The sequence below is a fragment of the Culex quinquefasciatus genome, chromosome 2 (genome assembly GCF_015732765.1).
Source record: "Culex quinquefasciatus strain JHB chromosome 2, VPISU_Cqui_1.0_pri_paternal, whole genome shotgun sequence".
Classification (NCBI taxonomy): Eukaryota; Metazoa; Arthropoda; class Insecta; order Diptera; family Culicidae; genus Culex; species Culex quinquefasciatus.
The window spans coordinates 24,569,310-24,585,783 of NC_051862.1; the positions used below are offsets into that span (position 1 = coordinate 24,569,310).

General features: G+C 39.3%; 5 protein-coding genes across 6 annotated transcripts in view; 3 read left to right on the forward strand and 2 right to left on the reverse strand.

The window, feature by feature from the left end:
* Window positions 1-341: 341 nt before the first annotated feature.
* LOC6035899 (SET and MYND domain-containing protein 4) lies at window positions 342-3,712 on the reverse strand. Its single transcript, XM_038258290.1, has 3 exons — window positions 3,344-3,712; window positions 2,620-3,286; window positions 342-1,092 (listed from the first exon to the last, which is right to left on the reverse strand). The coding sequence occupies exons 1-3, from the start codon at window positions 3,646-3,648 to the stop codon at window positions 385-387; spliced, it is 1,680 nt and encodes a 559-aa protein (XP_038114218.1). The 5' UTR covers window positions 3,649-3,712; the 3' UTR covers window positions 342-384.
* Window positions 3,713-3,935: 223 nt separating this feature from the next.
* LOC6035900 (SET and MYND domain-containing protein 4) lies at window positions 3,936-5,740 on the forward strand. Its single transcript, XM_001845961.2, has 2 exons — window positions 3,936-4,245; window positions 4,308-5,740. Exons 1-2 carry the CDS (start codon window positions 3,938-3,940, stop codon window positions 5,677-5,679), a joined length of 1,680 nt encoding a protein of 559 aa, XP_001846013.2. The 5' UTR covers window positions 3,936-3,937; the 3' UTR covers window positions 5,680-5,740.
* A 223-nt stretch (window positions 5,741-5,963) lies between these two features.
* Window positions 5,964-7,757, reverse strand: LOC6035901 (SET and MYND domain-containing protein 4). The gene is made up of 2 exons (XM_001845962.2): window positions 7,426-7,757; window positions 5,964-7,362 (listed from the first exon to the last, which is right to left on the reverse strand). The coding sequence occupies exons 1-2, from the start codon at window positions 7,755-7,757 to the stop codon at window positions 5,964-5,966; spliced, it is 1,731 nt and encodes a 576-aa protein (XP_001846014.2).
* A 326-nt stretch (window positions 7,758-8,083) lies between these two features.
* LOC119767141 (SET and MYND domain-containing protein 4-like) lies at window positions 8,084-8,755 on the forward strand. The gene is made up of 2 exons (XM_038254904.1): window positions 8,084-8,377; window positions 8,442-8,755. Exons 1-2 carry the CDS (start codon window positions 8,085-8,087, stop codon window positions 8,743-8,745), a joined length of 597 nt encoding a protein of 198 aa, XP_038110832.1. The 5' UTR covers window position 8,084; the 3' UTR covers window positions 8,746-8,755.
* Window positions 8,756-12,210: 3,455 nt separating this feature from the next.
* The window catches only part of LOC6035906 (sine oculis-binding protein homolog B), a 95,702-nt gene continuing 91,438 nt past the window's right edge, over window positions 12,211-16,474 (forward strand). Inside the window, exon 1 of one of the 2 annotated variants that reach the window (XM_038252644.1) lies at window positions 12,211-12,942. The gene's annotated coding sequence lies outside the window, so the exon portion shown is untranslated. The remainder of the gene's footprint in view (window positions 12,943-16,474) is intronic. The other variant, XM_038252645.1, reaches the window with a different exon arrangement.

Here is a 16,474-nt window from a genome sequence, read left to right on the forward strand (position 1 = left end):
CGCCGAACAGCTCGGAGATGACTGCAGTGGAAAAACCCGAAATAAATAAAATAACCTTATACGTAATGAAAAAAATACCTACCTTTATTTCCGATAAATGTTCATGCAGTGGGTCTCGTGGCGCAGGGGTAGCGGCTTCGGCTGCCGATCCCGATGATGCTATGAGACGCGGGTTCGATTCCCGCCTTATCCACTGAGCTTCTATCGGATGGTGAAGTAAAACGTCGGTCCCGGTTTCTCCTGTCTCGTCAGAGGCGCTGGAGCAGAAATCCCACGTTAGAGGAAGGCCATGCCCCGGGGGGCGTAGTGCCAATAGTTTCGTTTCGTTTTTTTTCGTTCATGCAGGTTTTAACAAGACACGTTTAACCATTTCCACCTTAAATACTATTTTCCGTTCCTGCTCCGGCAATCTTGGAAAATTTTAGATTTCTGACTCAAGTCACACCAGGGAAAGTTGTTGATTCTACAAAGTCCAAGATCGTTGTCCTTCTCCTGGGGGTGCAAGTGCGTGTATCGCTTGACAAACTGCTGAATCGCGTTCAATCTGGCGGCATTGTTGGGGTTCTCCCACCGTATGATCGCCTGCAGAGTTTGAATGTCCTGCCGTGCCTTCGGGGGTAGCGGCCGCTCCATCGGCTTGCGCCACTCGCGACCTCTCGGTCTTTGGTCGCACGCAACGCACTGGCACTTGAAGTGCAACGCTTTGGACACTTCCGGGAGCCACCAGGTCGGTCCGTTGGAGATGAAGATCTGCTCGCCTTTACCAAGCGGTCGCAGCAAAATCACCTTGGCGCCACCGGAATCGACGACCATAGTCGCGTTCGGGTCGCAGGAATGGTTGAACAGGCTGCCGATCGGACGAATTACGTTAATCGTTTGGCCGTAGGTGTTGACGCAGGACGTCATTAATGCTAAAGCCACACGAGTGTACCGCAGCAGAGATTGATGGAAAAATTGTCGATGGGCTGCGGTGCTGATGATCGAGTTGACCACAGGGTTGTTTAGGAATACGACGTAATAACACGCGGCGGTGCATTTCACAACATCTTCATTGTCGTCCACACCAACGCGTGGCTTGGTATTGTGCATCGCCTTGAACTAGTGGTGGGCAAAACCGCTCATTTCTGTGAGCCGCTCATTTTCGTTCGCTCATTTAAATGAGCGGCTCTTTTGAACGGCTCATCCGCTCATTTCGCTCAAAGTCAGAAAATAGACTGGAATGCATCTGCTTAAGGTATTTAGATTTTTTAAACGACCAATGGAGTGTCCATGATCACACTTCGTATGATTTTTGTTGATTGATAATTCAAAAATATATGTTTTCATCGCACTTATTCTGAGCAGATTGGAGATCTTCCATAAAACATAGAAAATCGTCGATTTGCTTTATCCTTTTTTGGAAAGCATTTCAAATATAAACGTTTTATATGAAAAAGGAGAAAAACATTGATCTCTGAAATCCACAAATATCTAAAACTTTTTTCATAGAGAGGTAAACAAACTTGAATTTTATTCAGAAGAGAATATTTTCAACCAAATTATTGCTTTAATCGTTTAAAGTAATGAAAAGTAAGCTGAATTATCGTTTTGATAATTATCTTCCCATTATTTTGTGAAACAATAGATTTTATTTGGTGTTCAGTAACAGGCATATTTGAGGTAGCGTTTTGCTGCACTTGATAAAATAGTCTTGAAATGCAACTTTTATTCATGACAGCAAAAAAATGATCAAAACAAGCGTCAAAAAAGAAGATCTGAACAAATGCCTTATGAAAACTATTGAACAATTACCACAAAAGAGTACCAAGTTTGTGTGATGTGCTGTGGTAAATTACATTTTTAATCACAAACATGGATACATGGAAATACATGGATTAAAACCGCAAACTAGCATACGAGTTATGTTCGAATGCGTGTAACAACTACATGTACATAACATTTGAGAAATCTATCGATATTAACATAATGAGATCATGCAACATCTGGCGACAGTCAGCTGATTCAAAATCACAGGCGCCCCGACACAGGCTAGCAACAAGCATAAAGTGCGCCATAATGTTGGAACAATTCTTACCGGTGACAACCTAGTTTCCCCTCTTTTCTCAACAGCACCGTCACCACCCAGTCAAATCAATCCGAATCCTGAAACGGAATCTAATTAGAATCGTATACAAATTCCGTTTCAAACGCAACAACCGGTTCGAACACGGAACCGGTTGTTGCGTTTGAAACGGAATTTGTATACGATTCTAATTAGATTCCGTTTCAGAATTCGGATTGATTTGACTGGGCACCAGCGCGTGGAAGAACGAACCGAACGAGAGCGAATGAGCGAGAGCGAAATAACGAAAGAGTGAGCGAAAACGACGCCGTTCGACGACGTCGACGACGGCGCGAGCGACGCTAATCAAGCGCTCCGTTCGTTCTTTCCGTTCATTCGCTCTCGCTCATTCGCTTTCGTTCGGTTCGTTCTTCGATTCGCTCTTTGATTTGACGGTTCTTTGAAAAGAACCGGTTCACAAAATGAACCGCCGCTCATTTTTTCTGAGCGGTCGCTCATTCGTTCTTTAGCTTGAGCCGGTTCATAAGAACGGTTCGCTCAAATAAGCCCATCTCTACCTTGAACACCTCCAACCGGTTGAGATTGGTGTAGTCAAGCTTGAGAGGATTTGATAGCTCAGTGACCTCTGGCTCGCAGAACTCCATCATGGCCTGCAGGTCATCTCCAAACTGCGACAATCCGTAAAGGAACAATCTTACAAACAGCATGTCTGTAATGCAGGAAACGCTGCAGAGTTTGGTGGCTACGCCGCACTCAAATCGATGGAAGAACTTCCAATTCAGCTCGAGACATTCCTCGCTGCAGTACATGCAGAATGTACAAGCTGGGCAAGGAATCAAGCTGTAGCTAACATCAGAACCGCATTGATTGCAGTGTCGGTAGACATAGCCGTAATCAAGGCCACACAGTTCAAGTTTTTCGTTGATAATGATGTCCCCCGGGTTGAACTCCCTTTCGGCGTACAATCCTCGGCCAAACTTTGGATCATAGGTCATCACGATCCCTTTTGCCAAGAAGGGAATCCTCGGATTAGTGTCCACATTAATGTCCATCCGCGGACAGGGTACCGTGCCCTTCGAATGGCCTGCGGCAATCTGCTGCTTGCAGTTGAGCTCCCGGGCCAGCAGCTTCCGCAGCAGCCTCTCCGGATAGTTGTTCCTCTTGGCCAGATCGATGTTGTACAGGGCCAACTCGAACTCGCCCTGCTCGTAGTAAACGGCCGACCTGCGGAACAAAAAGCCGTTATACCATAACCTCAAAACCTAGCCACGTGCCACCTACCGATTGCCATACGCCATTCCCAGCTGGTCCGAGCCCGGCTCAGCGTAGCAGATGCTCTCGTTGTAACAGATCAACGCGTCGTCGAATTGTCTCTCCCGGTAGAGCCGATTCGCGGTGGTCCGGAGTGTGGCCGCCGTCGAGTTGCACTTTCCCAGCTCCTGAACGCTGTCCAACTGGCCATCGCGCTCGACCAGTTGCAGAACCTCATTCTCCTTCAGGCTGCGATCGAACACGTTGCCGCCGCCACGTATCAAGTTGTCGCAGAAGTTGTCCTGCAGTCGGGTTACCGTTGGGGATTCGTTCATGGCGAGGGTTCCGATACGTTTCAGGCAGGATCGGCAGGATGGATCCAGTTTTGTTTTTGTTTTGGCGCCACCTCAACTGTTATACAAACGACAGCTGGCACGAGCTACACACCTGCAAGAAATCAAACACAGTTGGGTTAAATTCCGTTTGCGTGTTCAAATCAAATCAAGATTGCGTAAACTTTTTGGCGGGAAGTATAACAGTAAGGTCATTGATTTCGTCTGCTGCAGTTCATAAAAGCAGCAAGCTTCTTTGCTAAATATCTTTGAAAGTCCGCAAACGATCGCAATGGCCCATCCGAAGAACGACCGGTCCGCCATCTGGCCGTTGGCGTGCATCTACAGCCAGCGATTCAACGCCGGCAAGGTGGACCGCGAAGCGACCCTGCAAGAGTTTCTAAAATCCGTCACCGAAACCATCCGGTCGCAGAACGTGACCGAAATGCACAAGTGCAGCGCTAAAGCGGCCAAACTGCGCAACGTCGGTAATCGGCACTTTCTGGACCGGAAGTTCCAGGACGCGCTAGCCTGCTACAACGAGAGCATCTGCTTCGCGGACCCGAACTCGGACCAGCTCGCGATGGGTTACGCCAATCGGTAAGTGGCACACGTGGCTTGGTTTTGAGGTTAGGGGTTTAACGGCGTTTTTTGATTTTTAGTTCGGCCGTTTACTACGAGCAGGACGAGTACGAGTTTGCCCTGCTCAACATCGATCTGGCCAAGAAGAACAACTACCCGGAGAAGCTAATGCCGAAATTGCTGGCCAGAGAGCTCAACTGCAAGCAGCGCATTGCCGGAGGTCGCTCCAAAAACGCGACTCCGCGGACGCGGATGAGCGTCAACGTGGACACCAATCCGAGGATTCCATTTCTGGCCGACGGCATCGGAATGAACTATGAACCCAAGTTTGGCCGGGGATTGATCGCTGAGAAGGACTTCAACCCGGGAGACATAATTTTGGAGGAGAAATCCGAACTGTGTGGAGTTGACTTTAATTTGTCGTACCGGAACTGCAATCACTGCAGCTCTCGATTCAACTACAGCTTGATCCCTTGCCCAACTTGCCCGTTCATGATGTACTGCTGCCAGGAGTGCCTCGAGCAGAACTGGAATCTGTTCCATCGATTCGAGTGCTGTGTGGTGACCAAGCTGTACAGCGTTTCGAGTCTTTCGTCGATGATGCATCCGAGACTGTTTTTCTACGGCTTGACGCAGTTTGATGAAGATTTGCGAGCCATGATGAAATACTGCGAGAAGGAGATCAACGGCAAATTCAACCCCCTTGACCTGGACTACACCAACCCCAACCGACTGGAGCTATTCAAGGCCTATCACAACACCCAGCCGGCCGTGGATTCCGAGAATGACCACTTTTTCAAAATTTTAGCTTGCGGCTATTACGTCATGTATCTGAAGAACCCTGCGGTCAACTCAATCATTCGCACCGAACCCCAACGCCGGTTCTTCCTGCGATCGCTGCTGCAGTACATTCGTATCGGGTTCTCCATGGCTTCGTATTCTATCGACGCCCGGGGTCGTGCCATCGGAACGCTTACCCCGATCGACAGCCTGATCAACCACTCGTGTGACCCGCACGCGGCCACGTTCATCTGTTCTGGCACCATCAAAGTGGTCCTGCTTCGGCCGGTTCGCCGTGGGGAACAGATCTTCACCTCGTACGGGCCGGTTTGGTGGGAGGAGGAATCCGGAAACAAAACTCCCTTCACGTGCCGCTGCGTGTATTGTGACCGTGGTCCGGCCGGGCGCCGTTGGCGTGCGCTAATTGATCGTGACTTTCCGCTTGGCGCGGTCGATGACTTGCAGAAGCTGCACGACATCGCCCTCCGGATGGACTTTAACAATGCGGCCAAGCTGAACGCGCTGAAGCAGTTTATCAAAAAACACGCCCGCCACTATCCCGAGCGGAACTTTGGGACGGTGCTGGACACGTACCGAATGCTGCTGGTGGCGATGAACCGCACCGACGTTGAGGCGCTGGAACGTGCGCGTGCTTGGGCTGAGGACAATTGACTATGGCTTGCATTTTGTTCACTCGGGATATTCGAAGGAAAACCTTGAAAATAATTTGATTTTTTTTGTAACTGACCTACTGAACTAAATAAAACATAAATACAGGTTTTCTGTCACGTTATTCTCAATTGGGTTAAATAAAATGTAAACCAAATTCGATGTATTTCTTTAATTTATTTGATATAAAGCAAGAATGCTGTTCGTCAGCAAATATTAATAATGAGAAACAACGCCAAGAGTCAAGAAAAAGTAACACTATGCCAAGACTGTGGCAACTCTACCATTCAATCGCCCAAAAGTTCCGCCCGTACGGTGAGCCGCTCGCGAGTCTCGTTCTCCGACTGAATGGCATCCTCGAGAAATACCGCGTACAGCCGCACGATCTCCCCGAGCGCCGGCAGCGGATAGGCGCGGGTGTGCCGCTTGATGAACTGCTTCATGGCGTCCATCTTGGCCGCGTCGACTATACCCGGCCGTTCCACCAACTTCGCGATCTGGGACACTTCCAGCAACATCTGCTTGGGGACGTCCGCTCGTTGCAGTGCTGCGCGCCACTTTTGGCCGGGCGGGTGATTTCCGCACACGACGCACTGGCAGGCGAACGAGGTCAGTTCGTAGTCGGCCAGTTTGGGGTCCCACCAGCCGCGCCCGTACGAGGTGAAGATCTGGGCGCCCTCGCGAACGGGGCGCAGGATGACGGTTACGATGCGGCCGGAGTGGATCACGGTGAGGGCGTTTGGGTCACAGGAATGGTTCAGGAGGCTGGTGATGGGGGTGATGGTGCTGACTCCGGGTGGGCGGGGCGTGTCGGATTGCAGCGTCCAGGTCACGAGGGCGTAGTGATGGAGACAGCGGAGCATAAAGTTGCGATGGGTGCGTTTGCGGAAAATGGCTTGGACTTGGGGACTCTTCAGGTAGATTTGGTAGTAACAGGCGGTGACGAGCTTGAAGTCGTGCTCGAACTGCGGGTTGGGCTTCACTTTGGTGCTGTGGAGAGCCTTGAAGATCTTGAGGGGGTCGCGTTCGGTGCTGAAATCGATCTGCAGTGGGTCGGAACCGGTGTCGTAGTTCTGCTCGCACCAGGTCATCATTTGTTGTACGTTGTCGCCGAATGCGGTCAGCCCGTAGAAGAACAGCCGACCGATCAACCGTCCGTAGGACGCGCTTGTGAGCGAAATGTTGAACAGCTTCATGGCCACGGCACACTCGAATCGGTGGGCCTGCTTCCAGTCCGTTTCCAGGCAACTCTCGCTGCAGTACATATGGTTCGTACACTTTGGACACGGAATCAGACTGGTCTGGAACTCGGAACCGCAGTGGAAGCAGTAGTGATAGCTGAAATTGTTGTTGAAGCTGACCGCGCACAACTCAGGCTTCTCGTCCAGTATCACGTCCCCCGGCTGGAAGTCCTTCAACGCGATCAAACCTCGACCCAGCCCCGGATATTGCTTCATTCCGATCCCTTTGGCCAAGAAGGGAATCTTTGGGTTAATCTCCACGTTGATGCCCATCCGAAGCGCCGGAACGATACCCTTCGACTGGCCATTTTCAATCTTGCGCTTACATTCCGCCTCCCGATCCAACAGCTTCGCCATCAACCGTTCCGGATAGTTGTGCCTCTTGGCCAAGTCGATGTTATGAAGCGCCAGCTCGTAATCGCCTTGCTCGAAGTAAACGGCCGACCTGCAAAGGCCAAAAATGTCGTTAAACCTAACCTCAACCAAACCACGCACGCCAACCCCTCACCGATTCGCGTACGCCAGTCCCAGCTCCTCCGAGCCGGGTTCCGCAAAGCACAGGCCCTCGTTGTAGTTGAGCAGTGCGCTGTGCCAGCGTTTCACCGTAAAGCGCTGGTTCCCGGCCTGGCGGCACTCGGCCGCCGTCTTCGACTTCTTGACCAACTCGGAGATGTACACCAGCGAGCCGAACCGTGCGTCGATCACGTCCCGATACTCGGTAAGGTCCGCCCGGCGCGCCTCCAGTTCCGGCGGAAACAGCCACTTGATGCCATCGTACGGGCCCTCCTTGCCGGCCTCCATGTTCCGCACGAACTCGTCGATTTCCGCCTCCAGAACCATGGTTGCGTGGATCACTTTCACTAATCTACGCGGAACTTTCCCGCCAAAAAGGGGAATGATTTTGAATGTACTACCTTTTTGACAGTTGTACACCCTTACCAAAAATCATGATTTTTTGAGTTCCAAATCCCACTTTTCATACGATTTTTTGAGTTCAGGTACTACAACCATAAAAATGGTTATATGGGTTTAACTGAAAAAATCGTATGAAAAGTGGGATTTGGAATTCAAAAAATCATGATTTTTGGTAAGGGTGTAAAAAGTTTGGGGTCAATAACATTTTCGCGGTAAAACCTGGACCATTAACAGTCAAGAACCGTCGCGACCATGGAGCAAAGCTTTCAGAAGGCGCTCCGCCATCTGAAGCGGATTCGGGACCGGTTCCCGGACTTTCTGGAAAAGGGTGGCCCCCTGGTGACTCTGATGATCGTCGAAGAGAAGGGTCGCCTGCAGCGCATTCCGGAAGTGGGCAAGTCCAACGAGAAGGCCGTCGAGTATCGGAACGCGGGCAATGGCCTGTACGCCGAGGGTAAATACGAGCAAGCGTTGGAGTGCTACAACAAGAGTTTGGCTTTTGCGGAACCGGACACGGACCAGCTGGGGATGGCGTACGCCAATCGGTAAGGAGTGCCACGTGATCGGTTTGAGGTTAGGATTAACGGCTTTTTATTGGGTGTTTTGCAGATCGGCCGTTCAGCTCAAGCAGGGCGAGTACGAGTTTGCACTGTACAACATCGATCTGGCCAAGAAGCACAACTATCCGGAAGAGTTGATGCCGAAGCTGCTGGAACGGGAGTCCGAGTGCAAGCAGCAAATTGTCAGAGGAAACTCGAAGGGTACGGTTCCATGTCCCCGGATGGGCATAAACGTGGACACGAACCCCAAGATTCCCTTTCTGGCCAGAGGGATCGCCATGAGCCATGACGCAAAGTTTGGCCGGGGATTGATCGCCGAAAGGGACTTCAACCGGAGACATCATCTGCGATGAAAAGTGCGAACTCTGTGACGTCGATTACAACCTGATCTACCAGAACTGCAACCAATGCGGGGGAGACTTTGCCAACATCTTGATCCCCTGCCCAAAGTGCCCGTTCTTCATGTACTGCAGCGAAGAATGTCTCGAGCTTAGCTGGAAGCTCTACCATCGGTTCGAGTGCGCCGTGGCGACCAAGCTGTACGTCGTGACGCAAATCTCGAAAATGGTTCACGCCAGAATGTTCTTCTACGGCTTAACCCAATTCGAGGACGATCTACAGGCCATGATGGACTATTGTGTGCCAGAGGTCACCACCGTAGCCAATCCCCTAGCCCAAGACTTCAACAATCTCAACCGTTTGGATGTGTTCAAAGCCTACCACAACACCAAACCGTACCTCGATCCGGAACTCGAAATCGTCAACATGTTCGGCGCTTGCGTTTACTACGTTCTACTCCTCACAAACCCCGCACTCAGCTCGCTCGTCAACACCGAACCGTTAAAATGGTTCTTCTTCACCTCCCTGCTCAAATACCACCGGATGTCCGTCTCACTAGTGTCGGTATCCGTAACCGGCGACGAAGACTTCGTAGTCGGCTTCCTCTCCCCCGTAAACAGCATCTGCAACCACTCGTGCGACCCGAACGCCGTCGGAATCCTCCACTCGGGCCGCTACAAGATCGCCCTCATCCGACCCGTTCGCAAAGGCGAACCCATCTTCTGCTACTACTCGCCACCCTGGTGGGACTCCGAGCGATCCCCAGTACCAACCCTGCACTTTCCGTGCGAGTGCGTGGTCTGTGACCGCGGACCGGAGGGGAAGGCGTGGCGCCTGCTGAAGAAGCGGCCCTTTCCCGCGGCAGCCGTCAAGAATGTCCGGATGATGCAGGACAAGGTTTGCGGCGAGGACACGAGCAACGCCAACAAGTTGAACATGCTGCAGCAGTTTATTCGGCGATTTTCCGAGCTGCATCCGAACAAAATTGTCGGACAGTGGTTGGACTGGTACAGTTACTTTCTGACGATTTCCGTGTACGCGGAGAACGTGGTTTTGCTGCGTGCTAAAGTGCAGGAGATGAGTGCTGGGCACTGAATTTGATGGGAAATTTCGGGATCATTTTTAATAATTTACTGAATTGTTGTCAAAATGAATTGAATTGATAGATGACTTCAAAATAAACCTCACTTTGAACAAACTTAGGTTTCAATTTTTGGGTTGGGATGGTTTTGAAAGAAGCCCGGATATGTTGTATATTTTTGGAAAGGTTCTTTTGGATGAGCTTAAAAGAAAGAAGATTTGAAACCTTATCAAAAGAAATGATAAAAAATAGAAACATTTGAGTAACAATACTTACATGGCGATTTCTGAAAAAGTTTGGGAAAACCTGGAATTTTCAGCGATAAAATTTCATAAAAGTTTAATTTGAAAATAATTCTATTCAAAATCTCACAAATTTCACGATAATAATATTTCCTTCCTTTTTTGAAAATCCTTAAACTCTTAAATTCTAAAATTCTGCAATTCTTACATTTTTTAATTCTTAAATTTTAAATTCTTAATTTCCTAAATTCCTAAATTCTTAAATTCTTAAATTCTTAAATTCTTAAATTCTTAAATTCTTAAATTCTTAAATTTAAACTTAAATTCTTAAATTTTAAATTTTAAATTTAAATTCTTAAATTCTTAAATTTAATTTGTTAAGACTCAGGGACCACGGAATTTTAAAATTTTGCGTAGATTACAGTCATATTTTAGGTTAGTGATCCAAATTTTGGGAAAATGTCTAGTTTTAAAAAAAATAATATTTAATTTATAAATTATTATTGTACCGTCATCAGGGGTGACATTGGGTCTGGGGATGAGATTCTTTCATGCTGAAATTTGTTTGACCCAATCTCACCCTACAGACCCAATGTCACCCCTGATGACGGTTTTTATGATGTTTTGAATTTCTTAATTCTTAAATTCAAATTTTCGAACTAGAATTTTGAAACTTTGCAGCTGTTGTATTTGTAATATTTTTTAATATTTGATTAGGCTGGTACAAATATTTTTATAAGTTTTAGTGACAAAAAGTGGAATTAAAAATCACAAAAAAAATTACCGTGTACAATTTTGCCTTAGACTCCAAATCGTTCAAAAAAATCCTTCAAAAGATGCAGATTGTTGAATTTTCATATATCATTTTTGTATGGACAGCTGCCAAATTTGTATGGAAAATTATATGGACAAACTAATGATGCAAAATGGCTACTTTGGGCATACCGAAGGCACCAAAAAAGTTTCAGCTGGATTAAAATATAAAAATATTAAATTAAAAAAAAACAGATTTCGTAGAAAATTGCTCTTATGCCGAAAAGTCGCCAAAATAATCTTAATTATAAATCTGACGATATCTTGACAATAATTGATCCATTTTTCAATGGCGGAACTAAACTTTATTTCTCGCTATGTTTTCAAAAGGTCCTAAGAAAGCCATGGCGCGTTGGTTGTTTTGCAAAAGTATTTTTTGCAATTCCGCTGTGAAACTGACAACTTTTCCTGTCCTTCTGAAGAAACGAAACGGCCTACTTTTCCCTACCAAAAATAACAGAATGGAAAATTAATACAGTCCAGACTCGATTATCCGAAGGCCTCGGAAAAATTACACTTCGGATAATCGAATCACGATTTTTTTTTCGATGCCTAATGTTTTATTGTCGAGCTTTTATTGTAAACCACGTTAACGTGATTTAAAACTTTTAAATCCAAGATGGCGGCCAATATGGCGGTGTTGAAATATTGAAAAAATGCATTTTATCATTTAATAGGCAATCAACTATTCAAATTTGACTAAAATGGGGTTGCAGAACTCTAATTTGATGTTTAAAACAAGAAAAAGAAAAAAAAATGTTCGTGATTCGATTATCCGCAGTACTATACCATCCTTTGGATAATCGGAACCTCGGATAATCGAGGCTTCAGATAATCGAGTTTAGACTGTACCTTTAAATACCAGTGTGTCTGTCTTGCCATGGCACTCTTTTTTAAGCGAAGATGGCGTTCCGAATATCTTCGCCTAAAATCTGTATTTAGGCTAGAAGTACTTTAAAATTCTTAAAAACAAATAGAATTTATTTAAATAATTTTCATCAACATTCACATATCTTGTCGATATATCGACATATAATTATTTACATGTATATAATTTTTGATTCACTGGATTTGACTTTTTTTTTCAAAAATAAGGAAAAAAATAAGTTGGAAACTATTCTTTAATCAGTTAAAAATAGATGGCAAAAGTGTTAGGTAAAATTAACGAGATAAATGAATTAATATTTTTTAAATGAAAAATAAAAAAATTTTAAAAATACATTTTCCTCACCAAACCCACATTTTCCTTTGCCGCGCGCTGGTGCTGCTGCACACCCGCCGTCGTCGGGTTCGGGTCGTTCCGATTTCGATCAGCAGCGGCAGACAGAGTCGTTTCGGCCGTCGTCGCGAGTGGACGTGTTTTTCGCCGGCTCCGGCAAACCGGTTCCATGTGCTCGCTCGTGGTTTTTCCTTCGTGTGTTTATTATATTTACTGCTGCTGGACGTTTGTCGGAGTGTCGCCGTGGGAAATTTATTTTTAATTGAGTGCTTCTTTTGGGGGTTCAGTGAGTGTGAAAGAGAGAGAGGAAACCACCTGGCATCGGCCGATGATGGATTATTAATTGTGTGAGTGTGACTTAAGTCGGTGGAGACGCATGGTGAGGAATTTTCCCGGTTTTTGATGGAAAACGAATTTGCAGAATTAAAAATAGCAACTTTTGTGGGCCAACTCCGAGGAACATCGAATAGAAGCACAGAAATTTGATACTTTTTGAGTACATTGAGAAAATCAGGCTGCGGCAGTGGACGACGCAGCAGCATTGGTTGATTGTGGCAAATCGCACGTTTCGGAGCAGGAGTGTTCTAATTTGGCACGTCTGATGACTACAGATGATGTTGCAATATAAGGGAGAAGGAAAATAATCGTGCGAAAAATTTTAAGAGTGAAGTGTGGGATCGATTCCGTTAAGGATGGAGGAAATAAGTGAAATTAAAAAATTTATAAATCATAAAAAGTTGCGATAACTGATTATGCAAAAAATAAATAAATAAATAATATGAAGAACAGTGTAGAAAAAATAGTAATTAATTCAAACAAAACAACCTTATTTCACTAAGAATCTTGAAATCTGAAGGTAAGATTTTTGTTTAGCTAATATTCCAGTTTAATTTTTTTTTTCAATAAGAAAAACCATTTCTTCAAAAATACAAAAATACAAAAATGCAAAAATACAAAAATACAAAAATACAAAAATACAAAAATACAAAATACAAAATACAAAATACAAAAATACAAAAATACAAAAATACAAAAATACAAAAATACAAAAATACAAAAATACAAAAAATACAAAATACAAAAATACAAAATACAAAAAATACAAAAACAAAAATACAAAAAATACAAAATACAAAAATACAAAAATACAAAATACAAAAATACAAAATAAAATACAAAAATACAAAATACAAAATACAAAATACAAAATACAAAATACAAAAAATACAAAATACAAAATACAAAATACAAAAATACAAAACACAAAAAATACAAAATACAAAATACAAAATACAAAAATACAAAATACAAAAATACAAAAATACAAAAATACAAAATACAAAAATACAAAAATACAAAAATACAAAATACAAAAATACAAAATACAAAAATACAAAATACAAAAATACAAAAATACAAAAATACAAAAATACAAAAATACAAAATACAAAATACAAAATACAAAAATACAAAAATACAAAAATACAAAAATACAAAAATACAAAATACAAAAATACAAAATACAAAAATACAAAATACAAAAAATACAAAATACAAAAATACAAAAATACAAAAATACAAAAATACAAAAATACAAAAATACAAAAATACAAAAATACAAAAATACAAAAAATACAAAAATACAAAATACAAAATACAAAAATACAAAAATACAAAAATACAAAAATACAAAATACAAAATACAAAAATACAAAAATACAAAATACAAAATACAAAAATACAAAATACAAAAATACAAAATACAAAATACAAAAATACAAAAATACAAAAATATAAAATACAAAAATACAAAATACAAAAATACAAAATACAAAAATACAAAAATACAAAAATACAAAAATACAAAAATACAAAATACAAAATACAAAAATACAAAAAAAATACAAAATACAAAAAATACAAAATACAAAATACAAAATACAAAAATACAAAATACAAAAAATACAAAAATACAAAAATACAAAAATACAAAAATACAAAATACAAAATACAAAAATACAAAAATACAAAAATACAAAATACAAAATATAAAAAATACAAAAATACAAAAATACAAAATACAAAAATACAAAAATACAAAAATACAAAAATACAAAAATACAAAATACAAAAATACAAAAAATACAAAATACAAAAATACAAAATACAAAAATACAAAATACAAAATACAAAAATACAAAAATACAAAATACAAAAATACAAAAATACAAAAAATACAAAAATACAAAAATACAAAATACAAAAATACAAAATACAAAATACAAAAAATACAAAAATACAAAATACAAAAATACAAAATACAAAAATACAAAAATACAAAATACAAAATACAAAATACAAAAATACAAAATACAAAATACAAAAATACAAAAATACAAAAATACAAAATACAAAAATATAAAAATACAAAAATACAAAATACAAAAAATACAAAATACAAAAATACAAAATACAAAAAATACAAAATACAAAATACAAAAATAAAAAATACAAAAATACAAAAATACAAAATACAAAATACAAAAAAATACAAAAATACAAAAATACAAAATACAAAATACAAAATACAAAAATACAAAAATACAAAAATAAAAAATACAAAAAATAAAAATACAAAAAATACAAAATACAAAAATACAAAATACAAAATACAAAATACAAAATACAAAAATACAAAAAATACAAAAATACAAAATACAAAATACAAAAATACAAAATACAAAAATACAAAAATACAAAATACAAAAATACAAAATACAAAAATACAAAATACAAAAAATACAAAAATATAAAAAATACAAAATACAAAAATACAAAAATACAAAATACAAAAAAAATACAAAATACAAAAATACAAAAAATACAAAAAATACAAAATACAAAAATACAAAAATACAAAAATACAAAATACAAAATACAAAAATACAAAAATACAAAAATACAAAATACAAAATACAAAAATACAAAAAATACAAAATACAAAATACAAAAAATACAAAAATACAAAAATACAAAATACAAAATACAAAATAAAAATACAAAAATACAAAAATAAAAATACAAAAATAAAAAATACAAAATACAAAATACAAAAAAATACAAAATACAAAAATACAAAATACAAAAATACAAAAATACAAAATAAAATATAAAATACAAAATACAAAAAATACAAAATACAAAATACAAAAATACAAAAATACAAAAATACAAAAATACAAAAATACAAAATACAAAAATACAAAAATACAAAAATACAAAAATACAAAATACAAAATACAAAAATACAAAATACAAAATACAAAAATACAAAATACAAAAATACAAAAAAATACAAAAATACAAAATACAAAATACAAAAAATACAAAAATACAAAATACAAAAATACAAAATATAAAAATACAAAAATACAAAATACAAAAATACAAAAATACAAAAATACAAAAAAATACAAAAAATACAAAAATACAAAATACAAATACAAAATACAAAAATACAAAATACAAAAAATACAAAAATACAAAAAATACAAAATAAAAATACAAAAATACAAAAAATACAAAAATACAAAAATACAAAATACAAAAATACAAAATACAAAAATACAAAAAATACAAAATACAAAATACAAAATACAAAAATACAAAAATACAAAAATACAAAATACAAAAATACAAAAAATACAAAAATACAAAAATACAAAATACAAAATACAAAAATACAAAAAATACAAAATACAAAATACAAAAATACAAAAAAATACAAAAAATACAAAAATACAAAATACAAAAATACAAATATAAAAATACAAAAATACAAAAAATACAAAAAATACAAAATACAAAAATACAAAAATACAAAAATACAAAAATACAAAAAATACAAAAAATACAAAAAATACAAAAATACAAAAATACAAAATACAAAAATACAAAAATACAAAAATACAAAATACAAAAAATACAAAAAATACAAAAATACAAAATACAAAAAAATACAAAAATACAAAAATACAAAAATACAAAAATACAAAAAATACAAAATACAAAATACAAAATACAAAAATACAAAATAAAAATACAAAAATACAAAAAATACAAAATACAAAATACAAAAATACAAAAATACAAAAAATACAAAAAATACAAAAATACAAAATACAAAAAATACAAAAATACAAAAATACAAAAATACAAAAATACAAAATACAAAAATACAAAATACAAAAATACAAAAATATAAAATACAAAATACAAAAAATACAAAATACAAAATACAAAAATACAAAAATACAAAAATACAAAAAATACAAAAATACAAAATACAAAAAATACAAAATACAACACAAAAATACAAAAATACAAAA

Excerpts from the sequence above, each read along its gene's own strand:
- LOC6035899 (XM_038258290.1), bottom strand. The coding sequence starts at position 3,648 with ATGAACGAATCCCCAACGGTAACCCGACTGCAGGACAACTTCTGCGAC. Across the intron at positions 3,287-3,343 it reads GGAATGGCGTATGGCAATCG|GTCGGCCGTTTACTACGAGC; the intron begins GTAGGTGGCACG and ends TTTGTTCCGCAG. Across the intron at positions 1,093-2,619 it reads ACCGGTTGGAGGTGTTCAAG|GCGATGCACAATACCAAGCC; the intron begins GTAGAGATGGGC and ends CACTAGTTCAAG.
- LOC6035900 (XM_001845961.2), top strand. The coding sequence starts at position 3,938 with ATGGCCCATCCGAAGAACGACCGGTCCGCCATCTGGCCGTTGGCGTGC. Across the intron at positions 4,246-4,307 it reads GCGATGGGTTACGCCAATCG|TTCGGCCGTTTACTACGAGC; the intron begins GTAAGTGGCACA and ends TTTGATTTTTAG.
- LOC6035901 (XM_001845962.2), bottom strand. The coding sequence starts at position 7,757 with ATGGTTCTGGAGGCGGAAATCGACGAGTTCGTGCGGAACATGGAGGCC. Across the intron at positions 7,363-7,425 it reads GGACTGGCGTACGCGAATCG|GTCGGCCGTTTACTTCGAGC; the intron begins GTGAGGGGTTGG and ends TGGCCTTTGCAG.
- LOC119767141 (XM_038254904.1), top strand. The coding sequence starts at position 8,085 with ATGGAGCAAAGCTTTCAGAAGGCGCTCCGCCATCTGAAGCGGATTCGG. Across the intron at positions 8,378-8,441 it reads GGGATGGCGTACGCCAATCG|ATCGGCCGTTCAGCTCAAGC; the intron begins GTAAGGAGTGCC and ends GGTGTTTTGCAG.